This window comes from Anopheles marshallii, chromosome X (assembly GCF_943734725.1).
Source record: "Anopheles marshallii chromosome X, idAnoMarsDA_429_01, whole genome shotgun sequence".
Taxonomy (NCBI): Eukaryota; Metazoa; Arthropoda; class Insecta; order Diptera; family Culicidae; genus Anopheles; species Anopheles marshallii.
Window position 1 is genome coordinate 4,536,586 of NC_071325.1, and position 21,815 is coordinate 4,558,400.

General features: G+C 49.5%; 2 protein-coding genes across 2 annotated transcripts; both read left to right on the forward strand.

Moving 5' to 3' along the window:
- The first annotated feature begins 466 nt into the window (after positions 1–466).
- LOC128717762 (daxx-like protein) lies at positions 467–18,703 on the forward strand. Its single transcript, XM_053811470.1, has 2 exons — positions 467–565; positions 16,769–18,703. The coding sequence occupies exons 1-2, from the start codon at positions 467–469 to the stop codon at positions 18,701–18,703; spliced, it is 2,034 nt and encodes a 677-aa protein (XP_053667445.1).
- Positions 18,704–19,254: 551 nt separating this feature from the next.
- On the forward strand, positions 19,255–21,729 carry LOC128717801 (uncharacterized). Its single transcript, XM_053811481.1, has 4 exons — positions 19,255–19,306; positions 20,401–20,791; positions 21,098–21,106; positions 21,312–21,729. The coding sequence occupies exons 1-4, from the start codon at positions 19,255–19,257 to the stop codon at positions 21,727–21,729; spliced, it is 870 nt and encodes a 289-aa protein (XP_053667456.1).
- The last annotated feature ends 86 nt before the right edge of the window (positions 21,730–21,815 follow it).

Sequence of the window (21,815 nt, forward strand, 5' to 3'; positions counted from 1 at the left end):
GGCCAACGCGTTTTATTATTTGACCCCTTCGGGCAATTCGAGCTCCGTTTGTTAGGGTTTGTTGTTGTTTTGCGCGCTAAAGGAGGTGAAGAAGTCGCCAGCATCTGGCAGAATGTTGCGAGGTGGAGGGAAAAATTAATCAACAAATGCAATTAACCCAAACATGGGCGCGATCGGGCCGTTCGATAATGTGGAGCCTTTCGGGATGGGCATCCATCTTGATGCTGTAAGTGTTTAGAGTAGATCAGCTCAATATCTCTCCAACGGGGAACGGCTGTCCATACTAGCTCGTCCGTATTAGTAGACGAATTTCCAGTGTCACTGATAAGTAGAGTTGGAAGAGAAAGGTATAATGAAACATACCCGATTGGAGTGTAGAATTCGACTCAGATTGCCATATTGCGTAACTTCCAAACGTACCACCAAAAGCGCGTCGAGCGCCGCCGAGCTCGTCCGGCGGTCAAACATGTGGCCGAAAAACGCACACCAACTGGAGGTCATCCAAACCGTGCAATCCTTGCAGATCCGCAATAAGGAATCGGCGAACGCGTCCCAAGCGTTCCAGGTTTGGTAAGCGGGAACGCTCCGCCGTTCACGATGTCCATTGGCGAAATCGTGCCCGAAAGGGGTCAGGAGAGAAAGAGATCAATTGACCCCGCGAGGACGGCAACGCGTTGTGCAACGTCCTACCAGCCGGCTGGCGTTGATCGATCGTTAAACAATGCGCGTCTAGTGTCTGGTGCCTTATTGGGATGATAGCGTAGCTTATTAGACCGCGTGAGTGATAGCGGTGAGATGCCCGTCACGTGAGAACTCACCGGTGAAGGTAATGGCGAAAGATGTCCCGTCCATCGCGTCCACCAACTGGATCATTTGCATCTCGGCAAAGATTTCCAATTCCACTACAGTGAGGGGGTGAAACATCTGTTTGCACACTCCGACGACACGCGCACAACTACAACTGCACGCGTAAAAGAAGGGAAGAACACCAAAGTGGCTGTTGAAGCGGTGATTGTGAGCTCTTATCACCCGATTTCGAACCGTACTTTGCGTTCGAAGTTTTGGGGGTGAATTTTTTTTTTTTTTTGATAATTGGAAGTTTTTTCGAAAGTTCCAATGTTTGCCCAGCACTGGGTGGATGACGGGCGTACATGCGTATGCGAAGGTTCGGAAGGATCGACCGAAATGTAGAAATGGATAGAAAACAAAGAAACGTCCACCACACGCTGGGAGGTCTTGGAGTGTATGCCGAGCAGGGGTTGTTTTTTGGCAGTGCCCGAAACAAGCGGAATACATCCTCGAATCCCCAAACGCCCAATTGGGTGTTGGAAATGGGATGTCTCGCTAGGGGATACACAAGCATAGCAACAAACAGGTGTGGCATCGACGGTGTTCAATAGGTGCGCATTTAAAATCCAAGCTGTTGTGTCGTGCGGCTGTGTCGGTTCTCGAGTGCACTCGAGTGATGGTGTTGAGCACGGGGGGTGAAGAAGAAAATGGCCATCGAAGTGTGTGTGTGTGTGCACGAAAGCTACCCGTGGGAGTTGTGGGAAACCGACGTGGGAAGATCATCGCCGGTACGATGCTAATCCGGTTGGTCCGAATATGGGGAGGCTTTTCTTTACTTCCAACGATGGACCGCAAACGACCTTAACAAGCCCTTGGCTGCGAATCGCGACTGCCGGAGCGAGAAAGCGTACGGATGATCCGTTTTGTTGGGATTTGGTCGGATCGCGCCCGATCGTTCGAACCACGAACTCAACCATTAATTGGACTCACTCGCGTACACTTACGAACGGTGCGGTCTCTTTCTCTCCGCCATGCAGCGTCCGCCGCGCATGCCGTTTACATTCCAACGGGTTCGGGTGTCAGCATCCATTTCAGCGCCCGCACACACACACACACATCATTTGCCGGGAAATATAGCCCGCGCTCATCTTCGAAAAGTAATATTATTTTCACAAAGCCAAGCCGCACCGGCAAACGGCCCATACCCGGGGCTGCTAGTGAAAGTTTAATGTTACGATCATCCCTTGCTCCGTTGGTTGTTGTTGCTGTTGGCTTTGTTGCCTTCGATGCCGGATGATGGAGAGCTTTAATGCGCCCCGATGCTACTCGATGGTTCGATTTTCGATAGGTTTGCCCGTGGTACACGCAAAACACGCGCCACATTCTAAAGCAGCACAGGGACGGAACGCCACAGCCAAACCATTTAAGATCCGGGGCGGACTACCGTGACCGCGGTGAAGCTGCATTCCGGTATGTTCGACTCCAACCCGCCCTTCGCGGGGATGATAAGGGACGGATGCATGGTTGGTAAACGGTGCCAGAATGCCTGCATGGAGCAGGGGTTTCTCAAATCTCGATCCGGCTCGAAGGCTCAATTAAAACGTCTATAAATTATCCCATCCGATAGGGTGAGGTTGATCCGCGGGATGAACCCATCGATCAGGCTTACCGAACCGAAAACCCGTTCCATTCTAACGGAGCCAACCAAGGGCACAAAGCATGCCGGCCGAAAAAAAAAACAACACGCAATCCAAGAACCCTTTGCTTTCGTTGAACCAATCCAACAGAAGCCATCAGGAAGCGTTCGATGGTGGCAAACCGGCCTTTGGTGTGTGGCTCGCGTGTCGCCGATCAAGATTGTAGAAGGTGCCCGCCTTCCAATCTGAACCTTCGTGAACTCTAGTGCGACCCAGACGTTCTTGTTGCGTTCTGTTCCCTGAACGAAAGCGTTTTTTTTCCTTGGTTTTTGGGGCGAAGACACAAAACGATTATCTCAGCACCGATCGGCTGGTACGTACCGTTTCCGGGAATGTGTAATGGGATGGTTGGTGCGCAAGTAGTCGCACCCTTAGCTGAACATTTCTCCCGTGTACGGAATGAAAGTGAAATCGTGAAATCCTTTACGCCTTATGTCACCAAGCGTCGCGGCCCGCGCATTGCGGGGAGGTTTCGGAAGCGCAACGGGTTCCTGTGAGCTCATCTGCTTTATCTCACCGCTTCCTGCCGCCGCGGACCTGCCTGAACCAGTCGAAAGTGGGTACCGAAATCGAAATTGTTCACATTCCTTCACACGCTACCGCTTCACCGGGCTCGCGTGTGTATGTGAGTTGCACGGGGGGGGGGGGGGGAAAAATAACCCTTACCGTCCGTCCCATCACTTAATCAATCATAAGCCCCTGCTGGTGCTGGTGAGCACACACAACCCTGATGGTTGTTCATTTTATCGATTCGATCGCAAATGCAACCGCCAGCCGTCGCGTAAGTGCGCAGATACTAACGAGTATTTAAACACCTAGCGGTCTCCCGGTGTCTCGTGCACTATGTAGCAGCTGTGCAATGTGTTTCCCGCCGGTGCGGTTGACGCTGTTGCTTTTTCCATCAACACAGCGCTGCAGGCAGCAGCGCGATGATGGTGATGATGCTGTCATGCAAAAAATATTTCACGCCACGCAACGAAATCTTGCAAAGGGATGCGATGAATTTTACTTTTTTTTTTTGGGGGAGAAAATGAGCCTCCACTCGCATTGGGCACACACAACAACATCAACAACCTCGACGACAACAACGTAGTTAAAAATAGCCCAAACCGGGGGCGTCACGGGAACATCGCAGAAAAAAAAAATACAACCGGATTCACATTTTCGATACGAAAGCGAACCGCTTTTTGGTGTTTGGTGGCGTGGAAAAATTTACACGCTCGCTGGCTACACCTGGGACAGTATCGGCGAAGGTGTGAAGCAATAACCGTCGACTTCATCGGGCGTCCGCGCAATGATCGGACCCTCGCCGCATCTAATGGGCATAATTGGCAACGATCTCGAGCACTTGACGCCCGCCCGGGACAAACAAACAGGTACAAACGTAACATACACACGGCATATTATGCTGAGTTGATTGCGAGCAGCACTTTCGTCAGAATAGTCCAGTGTATATGCAGATCGTTTTCCTTCAATTTCCACGGTCACATACATAATATAGGGGGGGGGGGGGCCGTTATGTGTTTAAGGCGTAAAAAATTGCATCCGAAATTGAAGTCGAATCATTTCGTTTTGCTAACTGTTACTAGAACGTTAAAATAAACAAAAGACTTCAACGCCAAAATTTAAGCGACGAACCTTGCTGCGATATTTTAGCAGCTTTAAATAATGAAAGCGAAATTATGTATTAGAAACAAAGCATTTGATTGCATCCGAAATTGGATTCAAGTCAGCTTTTTATGTTAACTGCTACCAAAATGTTGAAATATACGAAAGACTTCGACAATAATAATAACAAAATAAGCGACGAACCTAACAACAATATCTTTACAGCTTTAGTCAATGAAAGGGAAACCATGTATTAGAAACAAAGCACTAAATTGCCGAAGGATTTCCAAATATAGTTGATTGGGATCGGTTGTAAACAATTTGTGCTCGTTTATAAAGCCAATAATTCACTTTGAATTAAGCGGATCGCTCGAACGCACCACTAGTAAGAATGGTTAGCCCATGGTTGGGTTAGAAAACGACAAATGAAAGAGCAAAAAAAAATAACTCAAACACTCAGAAAAACGAACGCATCATGATCGTGATCGTGCTCGAAGCGGGAGCCATCAATCCGACCACATCCGAACAATTTGAACCACACCCAGCACGTGAATCCGTAGCGCTTAATTGGAAACGGAGGCCTTTTGCCGACCCGTGTCTGTCGCTTCAGCAGCCACGAGACGTGAGCCTGAGTAGATGCCACCCTCCGTGAAAATATGTACCCACCCCAAAAAACTGACCGGTTCCAAGCGCAGCATCTGCTCGCACGGTTCGAAAATGTGCGCCGGATTGCAGCGAGACGATTCGACTCTTGCTCTCTCGAGCGCACGTACATCCCCATCGGTGGGTTCCCCTTGTATGCTCGTTTTCCCAGCGTGTGCACGAAAGGAAGGCAGGCTCGGGGCGTACGGCGGTTCCCAAGCAACAAAATCTCTCGCCCACCCGGGTAATCGTTTCAGTCGAACGTTGACGTTCGCCGAGCAAGCAACGGAGCTCTGAAAGCGCAGGGAAAGCCGATGAACTTCCAGTTCTTTAGCGAGTGTGTGGTGTGTGTGTGTTTTTAAAGGACCAAAAACCACGATTTGGTGCTGTATTGCGGGGTTCATTGTGCAACATAGTGGCGGTGTTTGGGATCCGTACAAGAAACAGCTCCTGTACGGTTGATGGAGTCGAACAATTGACATAGAACTCCTACACGCGTGCTGAAAGAAATAAGTACTAACGAACGATTGTGTCCAGTGATCGGATTTTTTTTCTGGTTCGAGAACGTAATTGACGTTAACCACAGTGTATGCAGTGGGTGTGTTTATTTTTTGGTTGGAAGTGTGAATTTAATTTTGTGTGAGCCAAAAAAAAAACTCGAAGAAACATTTGCCATTCCCCGGTGCTAGAACACCCCTTCATCAGCTGCTTCATCCTCAACGGTCTTATCAACGGGATCAAACAGCACATCAACGTGCTCAACCCGACCTAGAAAGTGCATCCTGTGCGAGCTGCAGAAAAAAGGATCGAAAATAATAAAAGAAACCAACGAAAACCCGTCAAAATGGTAAGTGAAAACGAAAGACTCCACAAGCGATGAACCTCAAGTCGCTCCAGTGTTGCGTTAAATTACTAGTTAGAATATGTTTTTGCGTGCAAAAAGATAAGACTCAACAAGCGATGATCTTTAAACCTCTTAGATGTCGTGTTGATTTGCTAGCAATAACATGCAGTTTCATTTAAAAACACAAGACTCAACAAGCGACGAACCTCAAGTCTCTTCGATATGACGTCAATTTGTTAGATAGAATATACATTTGTATGTAAAAACGAAAGACGCAATAAGCGATGAACCTCAACTCTCTTGGGTGCTGTATTATTTTGCTAGCTGGAATATAAATTGGTATGAGAAAACAAAAGACTCATTAAGCGACGAACCTCTACTGTCTTCGGTATGGCATTATTTTGTTTGCTAGAATATTCATTTGCATGTGAAAGCGAAAGACTCAATAAGCGACGAACCTTTGGTCTTTATGGTGTTGCGTTGAATTGCCAGCTAGAACAGGTATTTTCATGTGGAATCAAAAGACTCATCAAGCGACGAACCTCAAGTCTTCTTGGTGTTGCGTTGATTTGGTGGATAGAATATGGGTTTGCATGTGACAACAAAAGACTCAACAAGTGACGAACCTCATGTCTCTTCGGTGCTGCTTTCGTTTGCTGGCCAGAACATAAATCTTCATATCTTATTGTTTGTCTGCTTCACTTTGTTTTTTCTACTGCCTGCACGCGGTACTTTCTTTGTTTGTTTTTTTTTTTATTTCCATGCTTTATCTCTTGTCATCACCGATCTCTTTTCTTTCGTGCTTGAGCAATGAGTGCAAATGTAACCACATCCTAAGTAATCACTACCGTTGGAGCCAATTTCACGCCTGAAGTGGTATTAATCAATTTTGCGCTACATTCGCCCAATTTTGCTCACAATCACCCTCCCTCTTCTCGCTTTTCCCATTCCATACGGAAGTTCGTGCACGTATTTGCTTCCGTTTCGTACCGTGTAAAAAAAGGGCAACAGGCGTGAAAAGCTGCGCAGATATAAGTATCAAAAACTTTTCCTTCCCCATCAATTATCCATTCGGTTCTACCACCAGCCATGCGATTAACCGTGAAGGCGGAATAGAAGTCACACAAAACCGCAGCATCGTTCCCTGCGCCCCATTTGCGGTTGACATTTGACGCAAATCGATCGCAAAATGTGCGGAGTGTTTTGTTGTTGTGTTGTTATTGTGCTGTGTGCATTTGTTCCCTAGCGGCTCATGATGGTTGCGATGGGAGACGAAATTACTGTTTCGTGACGTGTCGGAATGCGCGAGGTGTATTTTCTTTTGCATCGATCGTTTAGGCGGCACTCGCCCTGGGGGTGATACGTATTGAAACACTGAACCCTTTTGCTTTGCCTTTTAGCCGTTTGATCAAGGAGGAACGAAAAATCTCTCTTACCCACACGTACACAAATAAATGGATATTTTCATTTCGAGGGGCCGGGTTCGGTGGTGCACACTGCATCCTGGCAGAGCGGTAGGAATGCGATGACAAACGTGGTGCAGCCGTTCGTTCCGTGTGCCCCCGTCGGGAAGGATCGAGGGCAAGATTGCTACTTAAGGGAGAGAAAGAGGAAAAAAAACAAAAGACTCATCCCGCAGGCGACGAACCCGACGTATATTGCTTGCGTTCTTTTAACTATGGCGCTACCGAAACATCTTGATGGAGGTTGACGGCGTATCGCCCCCCCCCCCCTCTCCCCTCCCCCCCCCAAAAAAAAAACGATGTATCGGTTTGCTTTCTTAATTTTCTTTTCCCTTCTTCGCAACCCTTTCGACACGGGTAGAAGAATTTAATGTGAAGCGACAGCCGTTAGAAGTCGTGTCTGGTGCAAAGACAATTCACTTTCATACCTCGCTCTCTCTGTCCCTCTTTGCTTCACTCTTGCTTAGGAGGAGCTGGTTTTCGTATGTTGTTTCCCTACCAGCTCATCTCCATGCTCGGTACGATTCTTCACGGTTTTCTAATGCGCTCTTGCGCGGGACCCTGCCCCGACCCAGCACCCGGGTGTAAATTGTCGAGCCATGCTGGGGGCCAACGGTTTGGGGGTCATAAGGGAACAGCGTAAAAGGGCAATCGAAAGACGATGAAAAGCGGATCAAACAGCGCGCGCTGGTACATGTGCACATGGAGAAAGACAAGAAAAAAAAACTACCCCCAGTGGGATTAAGGTTCACCACTCGCAAAGTTGTTTGTTGAAATGTTTTTATTCGTTACCTTCCGCTTTTACAGCGATGCTCCGAGGCGGCATAAGAGTTATGCAACAGGACGAGAAAGCAGATGGGTTTAACCGTCGCCCTTAATGGGCGAAAAGGCTATTTAATAGGAGCGAAAAGAATAAAACAGCACTATGAAAGTATTTGTTGGTGCAAGAAAGGTTTTTTTTTCACGGGCGAAAAATAACTTTTTTTTTGTGGTTATTTAATTACTTTTATTAAAATATTATTAGTAAAATGATTAAATTAGCTGTAATTTGTATTTCTAAGCATGCTTCAAACTCACATCGCGCGAAAACTCTCCAGGAGTCTTTCCGTTTTTGGTCAAAAGGATGCCTCCGCATCATCTCATCTCGGAAGCAATCATTACCCGTGAAGTGGCAAACGAGAGGAATCGGCAATGGGTCGTTGTTACGGGTGCGATGCTTTGTGATTTAACATCGTTGTAAGCATCATCCAAACTCCTCTTCCCCCCCCCCCCCCCCATTCATCCTCCCTCCCTATTCGGCTCCATCTGTACCCGTCTTCACGGAGATGAAAACAGACACATCTCAATCGCATAATTAGCGTGACTCGCGTAGCGAAAGGTCAGCCCCACTGGAGCATCGCGGCACCGCATACGCTCGCTCGCAGTGTGAACGCGTACGTACACACAATTTCGTAACGTACGCACCCGCGCCGGGGCGCTTTCGTTATGGGGTGAACAGGTAGGTGGGCGCGTGCACAGCGCACTAGTGACGTATGACGCTTTTGTCCAACGCGTTCGCGTGCCAGACACGAAACGGCAAAAAACAGAAAAAAAAAACAAAAGAGAGCAACAAAACAGCAACAACAGCCCACCAATGATCGGGGCGTTTTGTGGGCACACGGGCGAAGGAAAATGTGTGAAAATCTGCCCGGCTGCATGATGCATCATTACCGCCCGGTGCGGTTTTTGGGGGGTTGAATGAATATGACTTACTATTATTATTAGTTGTTCTGTAAGTGCTCGATGATGCTTGGTTTTGGAGGGAAGGAAATGCGAAGGTATCGTCAACAGAAAAAAAATAAACGGAACCACACAAGAATGGCACGTTTTACACGTGAAAGCTGCATTGAAAATGGTGAAGATGAGGTGTGTAATTTTCTTCACCCTTTAAATGCGTTGCATTTCTAACTTGCCCTCCAAAAAAATTCTTCCACTTTGCCTTGGGACGGGGAGTGTTTTTTCCGTTTTATAAAAACCTACCCCACCAAACACCCTTTCGATTGACAGCATTAGGGGGAGGGAAAATGCATGCAAGTAGAAAACAAAAATTTTCCCGATGACGATGCATTTCGGCCCGGGACAGCCTTCACGAAATTGGGGCCAAACAGCAACAACAACCGCAGTCGTGTTTCGATTTCATTCTGGGCTTCCCATTCCGGCCCGCTGTGGAGCGGTTTGGAGAAAGTTACGTTTCGTTATCGACCGTCATGGTTTTCCACCAACCCGAGCTGGTTCTTGCCGTATCTTAGTTTGAAAAAAAAAACCATCCCCCACGGAATGCAATGATGGAGTATTTTTTGTTGCGTTGTGTGACCGTGGGAACAAATTTAAAGTGTATTTATAGGAAGATAGAAAGAGAGAGAGAGCGAGAAAGAGGGAGTGAAACGATAGAATGGAAACAAAATTTCAAATCAACACATACAGCTGGAATGGGGAAAATGTTCTTCTCCCTCCGCTCCAAAAATCATTCCACAAACCGTTGTTAGATCGATAATGATCAAAATATGGCTATTATAAGTGGGCACACCATTGGAAGGAAATGCGGCCGGTATGGCGGACAGTGGGGAAAGGCGGGAAGGTCTTTTTTCCTACGAACGTTTTCACGATGCAAAGCAAATAAAACGCCCAAATCGGAGTGGAACGAATTTAATTTCAACTCGACCTTGAACTGGCTTAGAAGCGTTTTATTTTCACTCACTCGCTCTCTCTCGCTCCATCTCTTTTTGTTCTCACTCGCACATCGATAAACCGGTTAGCATGTTCTGCCAATAGGTTGGGAGGAAAACAAACAAAGGGAAAGTGATTGAAGTTTCCAACTGGGAGGGAATGAAATTTGTGTCACAAGAAAGAAAACAACAAAAGGTTCGAACACTCAATGTCAATGACCGAACTCGGATGAAGTGTTCCAGGAAGGTACCCTTAACTAAGCTCGTCTAGAAGTCTAGAAGTCTAGAGGTGTTTGGTCATCTGTTTCTGTATCTCCTGCTGGAATTCTGGAACTTCGCTTCGCAACACTCCGTTGACGCATTTGGACGCACGTCGGATGTCCATTCATATCTCGGATGTAACTCAATCCTCTTTACCCACCACGCGCAACGTTCACCAACCGCCCAGACATCGTCGACAGCGGCCCGTCCCATGCATATTTACTCAACAACTTAATGTCAGCATCTCCCCACATCCGGTACTGTCTATGGACATACGGAATTAGCATTAAAACCAGCCGCTTCGAGTGTTTCGGTGCTGGGAGATACAAGCAGCCCGAAGAAACCCGGGCCGAAGGGAAGGTACACGGGGTGCGCGGCAAGGATTTTCCACTTTCCAAGATCTTCATCGTGTCGCCATCTGGTGCATGGTGGGTAGGAGAGGGGAAGGGGGAATAGGGAAAGCAGGAGGTGGAGAAAGTTCCAACGAAGACGACACCGGGTCGCAAAACTGTCGTACGGCTGCATGGCGACGAACTTACGAAAGAGATCCGGGTATTCGCAGTGTTCCCTTGTTGGTGGACTTTATTTTGGTGGAGGACTCGTGCATCCTCCTTCGCTTGACCAGGTAATTGCAGATGCTGGAGAGTGCGATTTGCCGTAGGAAAAGGCAACTTGCTCGCTCACATTTTGACCTCCACCCCAGGGGGTTCGTCTTTCAAAAAAAGGGTATCCCAGCTTCCAGTTCTTGGACATCTTGGTTGACATCTCGGTTTGGGACGGCATGGTGGGATGGTGGTGGGTCACGCTCAAGCCGGCAAAATGTCAAACACCGACGCTCCTTACCGCCGACGACGAAATAGGCAATATCGTGGCCAAACGGTAGGGCACAACTTCAACCACAAGTGGTACAAGACGCTCACTTCAGACCCGGCTCAGAGGGTACTCACCCGGGGGCTACCGTGGATGGATGCAGCCCACGGCGGGCCCGCGATGTCCGGTGGATGTTTCGACCACACGGTGCACGGTGCTGCTCGTAAAGTTTATCCTTTACCCATACCGTTCATGGGCTGTTGGAGTTGCGAGACCCGCGAGAGCTCCACGCACCGTTTTGACTCCTCCGACGAGGGTCACTGGGGACTTCGGGTTGGTTTTTTGTTGTCCATTTTCTGCTTCGCCTATTTCCAACTAACGCCGAGGTAATTAAGGGAAGGTACGGATCGGTTTTCAGGCAGGCTTCGGTGAATGATGTACCACTTTAGGGGAGGGAATTGAAGGTGAATGAAGCAAGCAAACAGCTTTAATAAACAGAAAATCATATCATCATCAAGCTGATCGTCTTCCCGAAACGTCGTTCCAAGACCTCTTGGGCTCTGCCCTTCTGAAAGGCTTAATAGAAGGCTATAAGAGGAGCTGAGTGAAAGCTTCAGGGACGTACTCACCATCACCCATGTTTATCTTCATGTTTTCTATTTCAACATAAAAGCTGGAAGTAGCTCAACATTCAAGAATGTTCCGCTTTTTTGTCGTTTTGGAAGAATCTTAACCTTCTTTATGTCTAATATCTTGGACGAACTCCCAATAGGCTCCGCACTAAATCCCCTGCATGACGACCCGCTCACCCTACGCGGGTTGCGCGTAGGAATACTTTCACTTTCATGGTGCGGGCTCCCCGTGCGCACGCAACCAATTTTGTTAAAATTCAAGACAAATCGAATTCGAGATTTAATGGCAAAGCAAACATAAAGCCACACATCCCGCCACATACCTTTGCCAAATGTGTGTGTGCGTAACTTACGTGGACGCGTAAGAAAAGATCGGCACCGAAATGTTGTGCACCGGTTGCGTCTTAGATTTTCCATACAATTTCATAACTATGCGCTCACTATGCTTTTCCTTCACGGGATGGCTCTTTCTATCTCTCGCTCGCTCTGTACCGTACCGCTGTGAAGCTGTGTTTCATTGCGTCTAAATATTTATGTGTGAATCCCCCGGCCCACCCACCCTAATAGTGAAGTATGCAATTTTGTTGTTGTGGGTTGCGATTCGCGTGCATGCAACGGTATGCGACCACATGCGCGACACACCACCACGCCGCCACCCCTCGCCGCGTGAATGTTTGCAGTGCGATGTACCACGAAACCACGTGGATCATAAACAGCTCGTTAAAAATTAGTGACGGGCTAGCCGTTTCTACGTGACCAGTTGGATTTATTTCTTCCACTACCACTGCTGCTTTTGTATGTTGTTGCTGCTGGTGACGTAAGTGTGCGGCATGCACAATAAATCAAAATCAATCAACAGCCACGAGCCGAATGCACGGATGGCAGATCCAGCAGCAGGAGGCGACCGGTGGTGAAGGAAACTTTCCCACCCTGGGTGGAGTGTGCACGACCCTCGGGTTTTGGGGTGGAGAAAGACACCTCGAAACGCCCGGAGGCGCCCGAGACACTGTGAATTATGATAATAACAGTCATAAAGCTGAGCTGAGCACTGGGTGGGGTTGCATGCTGAGTGGGCGGGTAGGTGACAGGAGGATGATTATGATGATGATGCCGTTTTTCTGCTGCACATGGTTGACCCCGGAGGTGAACAGCTGACCGGTGTACACAAACGCCGGCTGGATTAAAGGATTGACATTTTGGGCAGCGTCCTGAACTCTGCGCTCCCCAACTGACACGATCTCACCCGGGTAAGTCAACCCAGTGCGAGCAGTAGAAATTATCCTCTCCACGGGCGCAGGACACACCCAAACCACCCGTGTATGCCCGCACGCTCTCGCTCACGATCGATCCGCTCGACGCAAAACAGCAACGGAACGAATAATGGTGGTAATGAAGCATCAATCGACACGTACAGCGTCTCGTACGCACGTGTAACTCACGTTGCAGCCGGCGCGTCACCAACGAAACCAAAGGAAAAACTCCGCGTGGCGTCGTGAACTGTGATTTATTACCTAATGAGTACATTATCTAACGTTGGCACTCGTCGTTTGTTTATCTTTGGCATGGGTTTAGGATTTACAGCGCTTCCCTCCCGGGCGGCCCTCTAGCGTCAAACAGGGGCAACTAAATAAGCTGAGGACTGTAGAGTCTTCAAGCCATCGCGCACCCTGCCAGCATAAAACGAGTAGATCACCGTGCCAGGTCGGTTGCAGTGCGGAATGTGTAACATCTATCGATGGAGCGCTAATTGAGCTGGGGCGGAATGTTTGGCTGCGTGCGCTAGCTGCGTTATCTCACAGACGAGAAGAGGGGGAAGAAAATTTTATGCGGAAAGAAGTGTATGTGGGAGAAGGAAAAGGGAGGGGGGGGGAAGCGATTCTTCAATCTTTTCTCTCCGAGTGATACGGGAGCCGAACGCCACCACCAATGCGGTACGAGTAGCAAACAACCACAGCAAAACAGCCGTACTCCTATGGCGTAAGGTGCGATGCATCTCCGTGAAGGTAGCGTTTGGTAAATAATAGGACGTAATTATGCCAACATTCCGTACGTCGAAAGCACAGCAAGCGTACTGCCAGATTGTCCACAGTTGCCAATCCTGGTGCGCTGTTCTAGTAGATGATCGATTGACGTTTACGATGTGTCTGCGTACGGCTCAGATGTTGTTTATTGTTTTTATAGAGACTTTGAGCTGGGCAGCTTCATTCGCCTCTGTACGGCTCAGCTCGTCCGAGAGATGGATAGCTACGTAAACGTCAAGCTAAGAAGCATAAACACGCCGCTTTTATTTGTGTTCGCTCACCGATTGCGGGTGATTTTTGCTGGCCTCTGTTGCTATGCCAGACAACCGTCGATGACTTAGGGTTATGTTGATGCCAGCGGGTTTGGTGAATACCCATCGCACCGGAAGCAACACAAACGATCCACCATTGATGAACAGCCATTTAATCCTACCAGGAAGATAAACGTAATCATTAATCGAACGACTCGATCTTGCCCTTCTCCCCTTCCCCCCCTCCCAACGGGCAGTTCTTTCGCTTGGTGCACGGGAGAAAGTTGCGCCACCGTCGCATCTTCCCATATGCTTCCCGCGAGCTGATGTGAGGTTTTGAAGGTATATCGGTACACGAAAACCTGATCGCAAACTCGAACCTGGCGGTTACCCCGGGGGCAGACACATAGGAGATCCACATCCACACAATAGCTCTACCTGCTGCTTTTTTGTTGTTGTTGTTGTTGTTCGATTCGGATCGCATGCAGGAGGCTGTTTCGTGCGGCTTCTGCTCATGTTCCCGAACGATTTCGGTACCAGGAAGTGGTAGGAAAAATTTATTGAAATTAAAAAAAAAAGAAGCAAGCAAACTCCTTCTGCTGGTGGAGCAAAACCTCAATACCGCGTGATATTCGTAGCTGTCGATGGTCGAGAGATGTGCTTACGTAAAGTGGCATTCGAGTGGGAGGCAATGGATGAAGTGAGGTTAAATTTGAATACAATCAATGAGTCCTCCGCATGTGCTTGCGGTATCATCCAACCCGGCCAGGTACTGGTGAGTTATCACTCGCTGCTTTGGCTTTCTTTTCTCCCTCCCGTGTCAAAGTTCACTGCATGTGTGTGTGTGTGTTTCGGTTGTTTGCTGTGGTGGCTTTTAACCAGCAAAACAGTTGTCTTCCCCAGCTGCGGTTGTCTGCAAATCTGCTTTACGACCGGTGCCGATTTTCGCCCATTTCATTTGCGAGCCTTTGTTGTCCGGTTGTTGTATGGCTGGTGATGATGGTACCACATGACACTGGTGATAATTTATCACCACTTTCCTAAACAAACCAAAAACATCCGCTTTCGGTGCCGGACGAGTGTCGGAATGGGTGTTTGGCAAGATGAGATATCGAATTTCTCCTAGCGGGCACTCACTGGTAATGGCAGTAACATTAAGTAAACATCCTTCCAGTTCTGTTTTTCTTTTTGGTTAAGTTTCTCAGCATGAAGTGAAATGTCAGGTCGGAAGCGAAAGAGTTTCTTTTCGCTGTCTAAACCCAATCAAAGTGCCCTCTATTAAAGTAAGTAATGCTTCCTTCGCTGGCAATGGCCAATGGGCGCAACTGACCCGAAACGTCATTATGATTGCTTTATGAAACGTATACTTACTGTCTCACTGTTGAACCAATTGTTCAGTGACTTGCCGTTTAGAGCACACCGTTCACTGCACGTAATGGCGAATGACTACGATTCGCAATCGATGAAGTCGCTTGTCATCACCGAAACCCATAATTTACCCGCACCCGAACTGGACTGTCACAAAAGCGCACCGAGTTCTCACCGAGCCACACACACACACAAACACAGGTTGCGGTTTTTTTTTGCAATCTTTATCCATTTCGCTTCCCAAAACGGTTTGTCGTTGCTTTCGATGCGTCTGCTCTTTCTCTCTGCTAGCCCACCGACACTGTGCTGCATCTCGCTCGGGTACACACAAATTATACAGATGTTAATACACGCTACACTCGCCCGTACTGCGGGGGAAGACTATTACACGCAGAGCTGATCTGCAAATTTGGCAACGTTTTTTTTTTTGCTGTTGTGTCTTCTTTGGAGACGTGAACCGCACGGGAGACATATCTTCGGTGCCTGCCTGTATGGTGGGAAAATGATAAGGTATCCCAAAATGGTGGACAATAACCAGTGCGCCACAGATTATCCGATTATTCTCCCAGCGCTGTCAAAATTACACCTCCGCGGAATGTTTGGGAGATGGGTAATTCAACTACACGCGCCAATCTTCGCCAATGCCTCCCAAAAAAAAGACCTTGATTAACCGGCGCGGCGAGTTAATGTGCGGTATTAGCATTTTTGCTGCTGTAGCGCTTACTATTTACCCTAGCATTTGCCGCAAATCATCACGCTTTTCGTCTGCAAATGGGTGCCGTTTCGCAGTTGGGAAAGTGTCTTGAAGGTCCGAAACGAAAAGAAGACAGACGGGGGTTTGACATGATCTGGAAGTGCTGGTATCGTGTGCGGGTGGAGAGATAAAAGCAAGCAAAACAAGATAGAAACGGTTTCAGCTGATTAAATACGACTCGGTTGCAATCGGACGAGTCAATCGAGAAACGGTCAACAGTTAAATCGATAAGCATGAAAGGTTTCGTTTAGTGGTCGCCAAAACTCAAGAGATCTTTGAGAATTCCACCCAGCAACATCAGCAGAGTACGGATAGGTACAACAGCGGTACTAAACTGGCGAATGATATAACCTCTGAAGCTCTAGATGTAGATGACTATTATCTTTCCACCAAGTCGTCCGTTGTTTCACGCACAAGATGGTTTGCAGTCGTGCTTCACAGGTCGCACAGGTAAACAACGAACGTTTCAAACCGATCGACGTTCGCTTGAGATAAGTCACATGGGAAAGCTGGAGAAGATTCTCATTAAGCGGAACGCAAACATCCAAGCGCACTCTGCGCACGCATCTGGGTATTGGATTGAGTTGAGTGTTTTTTTTTTTTGGCGAGATTAAGCGAAAGTGGGGCGATGGGAGGCAAAAGCCAGAAGAACAACCCTATACACCACCGGATGTGCACGAACATGTTTTTTTTTTTTCGGTGGGACACTAACTCTTCATTTCATGCCTTGATGGTCGAGATTGAATTTTTCGTCTGCAACCGCCACAATCGCAGACCCCCCCTCGTGAGAGCTGCGTGCCATTTAAGGTTTGCGAATGTCGTTTTTGTTTTGGGGGGCTTCTTGCTTTCGTCATCTGATTTTATTCCCTGCTTACCACCGTGTGATTTCGTTGTTTTTCAACCCCTTTTTCGTTTTGTTCCAGTTGTTCCGACCACTCTTGCTGGTGGGTGTGCTGTTGACGGTGGTCATCGTTGTGGCGGCGAAGGATGGCACAGCCGAGCGGAAGCTAAACATCGATCCAGCCCTGCGCAAGGCACTGCTGCGTGCCCTGCGCCACCTGAAGGAACGCCAGGAGGAGGAGAAACAGGAGCAGCTGCTGGGCGATGCGAACACTACGGAGGAAAACTTTGCGACCACCATCTTGGACGAGTTGCTGGAGGAAAGCACGGTGGCGGACAGTAACGCGCGCGCACGCGATACCGCCGGTGTAGACTACCACACGTTCGTGGCTAATGCACAGGAGGACGACCGGGACACGATCGAGGGTGAGGTGGAACAGCGCGAAACCGGTGCAGTAACGATCGGATCCGCGGATGCGAACGAAATCATCAAGACTATTATCATCGCGAAACCGAAGGCAACGCTTACTGCGCCGAAGCTGGAGTCCGAGAATGAGATCGTGCCGCTGGTAGATCAGAGTACGGCCGGCACGACGGAGGTCCCACTGCCGGTCACTAGCAGCACCACGCAGCAACCTCCCGTGTCAACGACGACCGGCATTCCCGTACCAACCACCCCAGCCCCAACGCACAACGAGGATGGCGAAAACATTGAGCAGGTAAAGTCGGAAGATGTGAAGATATTCCAGGCACCGCTCGTAGCCGCCTTCACCGTGCAGCAGGATCAGCTCGGTGTACCTCGCAACGTGATCCCACTGCTCCAAACACCGCCCAAGCAGAAATCTCCCGGTGCGCAAGACTTCAAACCGTCGCCGGTGATCCTACCAGTAGGGGCGGCCGCTTCCGCGCCCGCCACACCATCGGCCGCCGGTGTGCCGCTTCTGCAGATTCAAGCTGTCCCATCCACGCAACCACTGCTAGCGCCGCTGGCACCACCGTCCCCAATCAGCCTCAGCACCCGGGCACTCGAGGAGAAGACCCGCCTACTCGAACAGCAGCTGATTGCGCTACAGAACCAGCAGCGTGCCCAGGAACAGCTGTTGAGGGCAAAGATCCAGCAAGAGCAAGCCATCATCCAGCAGCAGCAGCAACAGCTGCAACAGCAGAAGCAACGTCTCGAGGAGGAGACTCGTTTGCGCATTCAGCGGTTCGAGCAGGAGCAGCGGCTCTTCCGCCAGCAGCAGCAGCAGTTCCAGCAGCAGCAACAGTTCCAACAGCAGCCACCCTCCGCGCAGCAGTTGCCACCGTTCAAGCCCCAACCGCTCCCGCTGCAGCAGCAACAGGCGCCGCAGCCGACCTTCGTCCAGGAGTTGCCCCGACCGGGACCGGCGGTACAGTTCATCCCGAGCGTTAGCTTACCGGGCGGCAAACCCATCCCGATCTCGGTGGAGCAGCAGCTTCCCTTCAAGGAAGCCGTCGACTTCCAGCCGCAACAGCCGCCACAGCAACAGCAGCAGGCGCCGCAACAGGGCCCGAAGGCGACCACCTCCGTCGAGCAGGTGAAGGCCATCAGCCAGCCGCCGCAGCTCGCCCGGGAACAGGCCCTGCCGCTCAAACCCTTCCAGCCGTTCAATCTGTTCCCGGTGTTGCCACCACTGCTGATCGGGCCGAGCCCGTTCGATCAGCAGCAGCTGCCACCGTTGCAGCAACGCAATCGGGTCTTCCGCCAGGAACCGGTCACCGGTAACTTCGGTCTAAACGTTGGCCCACCACAGCAGGCACCGTTCCGTCCGTCGCAGCCGATCGCATTCAATGGGCAACCGGCCGGGCCGCTCAGCGACAGTCAGAACCTGCAGAACCTTCTCTTCCAGTCTGGTATCACGTCCCGCTCGGCGGAAGATTTCAACATCATCACGAAGGTGCTCGCCCTGAACCATGGCATCCCGCAGGCATCCTCCCAGCGCATGTTCGCGAAGCTGAGCCCCGACCAGCAGCGGCAACTGCTGTTCCGGAAGTGAGCCAGAACGCACGCGACCGTACAACTAAACCCCCCTTTCCCTGCTCCCAACTCCCACTCCGTCCCCTCCCACCCGCATCATACGAGTTAGCGAGAGCGATGTAGCTAGGCAGTCTGTGCCCGGGTGAGAGCACGTGGTGCTCGTAAGTTTGGTTAGCTAACCTCATCTCTGCCATATTTATTATTGTCACAACTAAGCCGTACACGGCCCCAACTCGCAAAAAGGGGGGCCAATCCGCAGTTGTGTGCGTGTGTGTGTTTTGTCTTTATATCGTTCATTTCTTATTCTCTTATGTCCTTTCCGCTTTTATCTCCCTCTCCCACGCCGAGATGTGGTGTGCAGGTCGCTATAAACATTGGCAAACCTCACAGATGTCTAAGCGGTTCATACACCTCATCGAGCAAGAAGGGTATTCTCTCTATCTCATCCCTTTCCCCTTACTCTCTCTCACTCTCTCCCTTCGTTCTCCGTCATTCATTCATTCGCAATGTAAGCATAATAGTACGTACCGGACGAGTTTGGCGTTAAAGCAAATTGGAGCCACTTTAAGGATGGTAGCTGATAAGATGCTGCAACCTCTTGGGCGCATTACCACTTGCTGTGGTAATGCGTGAGTGCGGTGAAAGTCCACTGCGCGGGTATGCTTGGGCATCGCAGAATCGCAGTCAGCTTTGCTTTAGGAGATTATTAAGTAGTTCTTTAATATTGTATTGCTCGCCGGTCGGTTCAATCGATCGGGAATTCTCTCAAATAAATGGTACTTTAAAATAAGATTATGGTCACCGTGCGGTGTTTGTTGTTTTTAGCAGTGGAAGAGGTAAGGTAAGGCTCGTTCCACAGCGGCATATTGAGGTTAGACCTTAATGTGTAGAAGTTATGAAAGAAAAGCTATTGCCGAGCACCAATAGTATCTGAAGAACCTGCCCCAACTACCAAACCCTAAGAGGCCACTCCACTTAGGATCTCCAAGGCTACCGAGACAACTGACAGGTTATCATTTCGCCACAACGTCTGTAGGAACTGCAATCCGATACACTCAGTTTGTGTGATATTTTGGAATAAAATTTACTATTATACCTCACCCCAGCCCCGGTAACTGACAGTGCCAATAACTGCCAAAAGTCCACCGTTAACTTCGCTAACCTGCCATAACCTGATCGGAAAGGGGCACGTTTACCTTCTCGCTATTTATTGCAATACCGCCCAATGTTTATGGCCAGTCACATTAGCATAGCACGGTGGTGGCGTCAAATCGCGTGACTTTCGCCGTACATCAACGGGTGTAGAAGCGCGACCCATCTTCCGTCTCTGCTTTCGCCCTGCATGGAAGGGCAAATAAAACGCCTAAATGTAGGCAAGCGCGTGGTCACACAGGGTGCCGCGCACGTTCTCACCGCTTCGCATGGCTCAAGGGCGGATTCGACGGGCACTATAACCAGCTCTGTTTTGGGGTCATGTTCCATCATGCTTCCCCATTCCATTCCTCTCCTCCCCCCCCCCCGCCCCCTGCGCTCTTTCGCCTCGGTTCCAACGGCGGTGCATAAATTTCACATCGACAGCTCATCGCGTACCGGGCTTTTACACACGCGATATCGGTTCCTGGTGTGGGAGCCTGCTCTAACCTCGACCACACTCGGTCGGGATTTTCACGCGCGAAGTCCTCTAGGCACACTCAGTACCACATCGTCCTGGGGAAGGTACACTACTGGATCCGGTGCCGTCCATTGCCAAGCTGACGCCGGACGGGCAGGACCTGTTGGATGCGCTGGCACGGTTCTCCTACTTCGATCGGTGGTCGGACGAGCAGCGGCGGGACTGCTGCCACCGGGCCCAGATCCGTCAGTTCGAACCGGACCAGACCGTGTTCGTCGAGGGGCAGGCACCCGTCAACTATGCACACTTCATGCTGAGCGGTGAGTGTGGCCTGCTGCAGTGTCTGAAGCTTCACCGGCGCCGAGATCGGCGCACTGGAGCGAAAAGGTATCGGCTGTCCAGGGCACAACCGACCGAGGATGAAATTACACGGTTCCATCGCCGACGTCGCCAGCGGGAAATGGAACCAACGCAGACAGAGGAACACCCGGCCAGGTATGGGTATGCATATGCTACGAAAGTTTTTTTTATCATCCCTCCACAGTAACTAAAAGTGGACTACGTCTAAGTTATACATATTCTACAATTCTATTATCCGCAATAATTGAAAGTGTTTAATAGTTTACGTGATACATAATCTAAAACTAGTGAGCTCCATCAATACAAAACTGAGAAAATACACTGGAGGCAAACAGAATTATTAAAAATTACCTTAAAACCTAATCTCTTTAAAAAAAAACTTGATGTACTGCAGCACCCTTTCTTGTCTGCCCTAAGTAACTGTGACCATTTCGTCAGAAGCTTGTTAAGGTACGTTAATGTAAAGGTTCTTCATTAGAAAACAGTTGATATTTCCATTGTGTTACCGTGCGTACTAAGTACATTGAGACAGTTTGTACCGATATTTTACGATAGTGTGATTAAAACTGCGCTGATGTCTGCTACCTTATGTAGACTATGCTCATTCGAAGTATTTTTTCCCCTAGCTAACTATTCCTACTGCTCTTCGTTGTAGCACACGTCAAACCACTGCAACCGAGCGGCATAAGGCGACCAAATACGAGCACCATTTCGTCGACATTGCTACGTACAGTCGCGGTTCGGTCTTCGGCATCGGTGAGCATATGGTCGACCGGGCTGTGTTCGCCCGCACCCACGTCCAGTGTTTGCTGATACCGCGCTACTGGCTGCTGGAGAAACCCCAAAACCGTGGGAACATCTGGAACCGCATCAGAATCTTTCTCGAGCAGCGGCAACCATCGCGCGAGCGGCTCTTCCGTTGGTTTCTCAACGAGCTGCTCTGGCACCGGTACCGTAGACAGCTGGTGGATGATTTTCTGCTGGTGCATGCGCCACGTCACCTGCCGCGGTTGATCGATGTACCGCTGGTGTGCCGCATCGAGGAGTGTGACGTACAGCAGGAAACCGATTAGGCACGCGTAAGTGCATGCCGATTGCGCAAACACACGCACAATAAAAGGAAAGGAACATTATTGTAGACGTATCATTATCATTACGC

What these genes read in the sequence shown, in the direction of transcription:
- LOC128717762 (XM_053811470.1), top strand. Translation starts at nt 467, where the DNA reads ATGTGGCCGAAAAACGCACACCAACTGGAGGTCATCCAAACCGTGCAA. An exon ending in ACGCGTCCCAAGCGTTCCAG is followed by an intron (nt 566 to 16,768) that starts GTTTGGTAAGCG and finishes GTTTTGTTCCAG; the next exon opens with TTGTTCCGACCACTCTTGCT.
- LOC128717801 (XM_053811481.1), top strand. Translation starts at nt 19,255, where the DNA reads ATGGTAGCTGATAAGATGCTGCAACCTCTTGGGCGCATTACCACTTGC. An exon ending in GCGCATTACCACTTGCTGTG is followed by an intron (nt 19,307 to 20,400) that starts GTAATGCGTGAG and finishes GTCCTGGGGAAG; the next exon opens with GTACACTACTGGATCCGGTG.